General features: G+C 43.3%; 1 protein-coding gene across 1 annotated transcript; it reads right to left on the reverse strand.

The window, feature by feature from the left end:
• Window positions 1-233: 233 nt before the first annotated feature.
• Window positions 234-2534, reverse strand: txnipa (thioredoxin interacting protein a). Its single transcript, XM_016231441.1, has 4 exons — window positions 2387-2534; window positions 1840-2199; window positions 1433-1747; window positions 234-1340 (listed from the first exon to the last, which is right to left on the reverse strand). The coding sequence occupies exons 1-4, from the start codon at window positions 2471-2473 to the stop codon at window positions 1293-1295; spliced, it is 810 nt and encodes a 269-aa protein (XP_016086927.1). The 5' UTR covers window positions 2474-2534; the 3' UTR covers window positions 234-1292.
• Window positions 2535-4685: the final 2151 nt, after the last annotated feature.

Consider the following 4685-nt stretch of genomic DNA (forward strand, 5'->3'; position numbering starts at 1 on the left):
AGTATCATCTTAAAACTTTTATTGAAAATGAGTTCTCATAAAAAACACTTTAACTTAAGATACAAAAATGTTATTTTGCACATTGCAAATCTGCACTGTTTACAATAACAGTAACAGTCATCTTGCACTCTATAAGAAACAAAACAAAACAAAACACAAAAAGTTCAGGAAGATCTCCGCAAGTGAAATGTTCATCAAAATGTCTTCAGGATATGTCTACACACAGTGCAGCTTCTGGTCTCGCAAATGAACGTGGTCGGGGCTCCAAAAAGACCCCAATTTTGGCACTTGAAGTATTAAGTTCTTTTTTGGCCTAATGTTCAAGTCCACAGTGGAAGAAGCAACATCAGTGGAGCCCTTTGTTAGGACAAGGTTTTGAACGCATTACAGTACAGAGTCTTGAATTGCACATGCAACGCTTGATCCCTCAATAAACCATTTTGGAAGACAAGAGAAAAACAAAATGAAAACATAGGAAATCTCCCTGCGAGTAGTTATACAGCAACTACCATCCATAAAAAGTGCATTCAAATGAAAAACAAAACAGCCTCAACACTGGTACATTATATATACTGACACTGCATGATTTTCCCTTGATGAAAAATTTTATATTCTACATTTCTTCTTTACGTTTCAGTAACATAGAATAATATATCTCTGGAGAGCACATTAACTTAACCTCACGACCAGCATAAAATCAAACAAATGTGTTGAAGAATGCTTCCACAAATTAAATCTTTCTACCCCACAGGAAAAAAAAAAAAACGGAATGATATCGAAAATGATGAGCTAAATGCTAATGTTATACTGGGGACTAAAGGAAAGTACATGACCACAAATTGGGAAAGTTTGTGTGTGCTTAAATGGCTATAATGCGGCACAATCAGTTTGCACCTCAGCAGTTCTCAAATCAAGAAAGAGCAGCTCAAACACAATGAAATACAGCACGCCAAACAGCCTGTGTGCGCTCTTTCAGGCCCCCGAAACAGCATCAATAATATGACAGAAACACGTTTAACTTGAGTGATGCATGATATGAGGTGGCTGTCAGCAATGCAGGCACAAGAGAGCTCAGACTTCACTCCTTCTTCCTCTGAACTTCGACTAGCTCATCCTGCAAGAGGGGCCAGTCGGGCCCCAGAATCCTCCGCTTCATCTTTACTTTCACACATCCATACGACACTTCTCAAACCAGCTCTGATCCACATGGTGAAAGGCTGAAGTGCTTAGAGTGGAAAAGAAACCCATCTATGATGGGCAACAGTTCAGTTCTAGTGCTCTGCCAGCTTGGTTCAGCAGACAGGAAGCATGCGGGCGTTGCCGTTGTATTCCTCGTCCACCTGAATGAAAGAAGAACAAAAATTAGACTGATTTTATATTGATATCCAATAGAGACCTGCGTTCATTTTGTATACAGTCTCTTTACACTTACCTCAGAATAAGCAGGGAGTGGGGGGAACTGGAACTGGGGTGCGTTCATGAAGATGGGACTGTCTCCGCCATCATAGTCATCCAACAGAGGTGTGAGAGGTTGGTCCAGGCTGCAGTTGCGTGTAACGTCACAGTAGCTTGGTGGGGCAGACGACGGCATCCGCAGGGACACCCAACTATTCGATGCATTGCTGACAGAACCATCCTGGCTGCTCATGCTGTTGGTGCGGCTACCAAAACCATTGTAGGGAACCGTCCCAATGACTAAGGGCAGCTCCAGAACCAACTTATCACTGCCAGGGATGTGCATGTAAATCTGTAGAGAACAAAGCAGCTCTAAGTAAGTGCCTAATACTTTGGGGATGTTAACACCTTGCTACTATAGTTATTGTGAAAGGCAACACTCACCATGAGCGCATATTCCACCTGAATGATGACGCAACCCAAAATGGAGGGCTTGATCTTGGGCACACGGATGCTCTTGCCCTGCCAGGCGTCGCACATGCCGGAGATGATGTGGTTGCCACGTACTGAGGAGAGTTTTTGCCTGAAGACCTTGGTGCGCCCGTTGGCCTGGTAGGTTTGCTTGGCAATGATGGCTGCTTTGGGTACCACGATGCGAGAGCAGGTGTTCTCAAATTTGGCATCGATGCAGATCTCTTCACCTTCGCAGAAGCCACGCCTGTCGATTTTGGCGTTCAGAGAAACCTGGCCGTCTGGGATGAACATGCAGGTGACCTTCTTCTCCTTCATGCCTCCAGTAGGGGACTGTTGGGTGAAAAACAGAAATAGTGTGGACATGGTTAATTATTATGTTCAAGAAGGATGTTTTTCTAAACAGACAAGGAACTACCAACGATCAGAATTCGGAAAAGCCCAACCGGAAGTGAAGACATGATTTGTGGCCTACAGCTCATGTGCTTCTATAAGCGAATTAGTGAAATGAGGAACTCACCAGCAAGTCTGGAGTGTTGACATCCAAGGGCTCCTCAACCTCAAAGTGCTTCTTGCACTCCACGGCGGGCTGAGCAAGTCTTTCCATCAGAGCCTTCACGAAGTATTGAACGTACCCAAACTTGCCCTTGTAGGAAGACACCAGTGTGCCAGTGACTCACTCGGCTTGTTTACCACTTCAGCTGTTCATGTGGAAGCGGTATGCACAGCATGGCTCAGCGCATGCACAGCGCTCCCATTGGTCGAAATCCGGTGTTTGGGTCGCCACTGGCCAATCAGCGGCCAGAAGCGGCGCGTGGACACCTCGTGGCTGAGAGCGCAGAGCGAGTGCACAGCAGCTGCCGGAAGGGAGGAGGAGCCGGTGCGGTGTTGCCAAGTCCGCGGGTTTCACGCGGAATTAGGCTACTTTAAACACTGTTGACGCGACCCCAGTAAGGTGATATTTATCCACTGAGTTGCGAATTTTACCAGGGGGGAGAAAAGTGTATTTTACCCGCCGGAACGCGATTTTTTTTTAGAAGGGGAACCCCCTCGAAATGCCATTGGGCTAGTTTTGACTAGCAATTGGGCGGGTTTTGTTTGTGAACACCTGGCAACCCTGATGTGAGTCTGAAGATGAGAAGTCTGAACAAAGGAGCGGGATGTTGCAAGGGCATGGCCATCAGTTTAGAGAACCAATGACAAAATCAACAGTAAACTTTAATGTGTGGTGTGTTGCGTGCACCGTTTGTATGTACTAGAACAGTGAATCTCAACCTTTTGGCGTACCGGACCCCAGTCCAATTCAGAAGCATCCTCAAGGACCCCCAGAACAAAGTTGACTCGTATCATTTGTGTCTTTGTGAGGACCAAATGCAGTCAAGTATAATTCAAGTTAGCTGACTTGTCCAGTATTTGGCCATATCATCAGCTATATTGGATTTTTCTTTCATGGGAACATGTCAAAATATACAACATTTATACAAAAATGCATGCTTTATACGGACCCCCTGGCCTTATGTCAAGGACCACTAGGGGTCCACGGACCCCTGGTTGAGCAACACAGTTTTGAGGGAGGACAGAGGCGGTATTCCCCCGTCTTGAAGCCTCTGCTGGTACAAACTAGGTTAACAACATCCGCCGACTAATAAGAAAACACTTGACTCTGTTTCCAAGATTAGCTCGGAACAGCACACTACTCGTGCTATTAATGCACACCCTTGCTATTTATCTTTATCTGGCAGAAATAGTGTGCGGTTCAGCATAGCTTTGTATGATTTGTGATGTATTTGAGAACATTCTCAGGCACTTCTCAACATGTTTTTCAGAGGCCCTACACGACCCATTGGACCCCTGCCCTCGGGAAAGAGGGGGTTTTTAAATGTATTTTTGGATTCTGGTACTTAATATGTAGCTAATGTATGGATATGATATGAAAACATCTGAGTCATCATGTGGCCTTTAAAGGGGATGGTTACACGCCCTGGTGTACCCACCCAAACCTGGATGAATTCTGGTGACTCTTTCTTCCGGTGAGCATAAAAGAAGATATTTTAAAGAATGTGGGCAACCAAGCAGTTGCTTATAGCCATCGACTTCACACACACTCCCTTACAAACTCCTTTCTTGAGATATTTTCTGATAAATTGTTAGAAGTAATAATTAACAATGTGGAGAGCTCTTGAGATCACAAAAGGCTAATGCATATGTATGAATGGCTATGCGTGTATGAATATGAATAGCCTCTCTGGTGCCTGGACCTCCGTAAACATGCAGGCATTGCTCTAGCTCCATCTAGCATTTGAAGAAAAATGCAACTGAATTACATTTTATAGAATTTATGAGTGGCACAATTATTTTATTTATCAGATAATGTTTACATTATATTCTTGTTTTTTCTTCAGAAAGTGTATTTGAATCTGCAGAATGAAACAGCTGTGATCACATATTCTATAATAATACACACATATTCTATAATAATACACACATATTCTATAATAATACACTAAGCTGATTAAACAGGCTACACAATAATATATATATATATATATATATAAATACTATAGGCCTACTTGTCCAATGAATAGTTTTTAAATAATAATAACAACAACAACAATAATAATAAACAATTGAGTTATCAGCCATCTCCAGATGTCTGTGTTAGGCTGTGGGAAAATGCAGGCCTCTCTGCCTCGCTCTAATGGCAAAGACCCATTTCACGGGAAAGTGTTTTCTTCTCCACACATCTGCTCTGTTTACTGGAGAGTAGCACTGTTAGTTTTGACCCAGGAGACCATTTGAAATGAATATGACCAAAATGT

Source organism: Sinocyclocheilus grahami, unplaced genomic scaffold, assembly GCF_001515645.1.
Source record: "Sinocyclocheilus grahami isolate Dianchi unplaced genomic scaffold, SAMN03320097.WGS_v1.1 scaffold391.1, whole genome shotgun sequence".
In the NCBI taxonomy this organism is placed as follows: domain Eukaryota; kingdom Metazoa; phylum Chordata; class Actinopteri; order Cypriniformes; family Cyprinidae; genus Sinocyclocheilus; species Sinocyclocheilus grahami.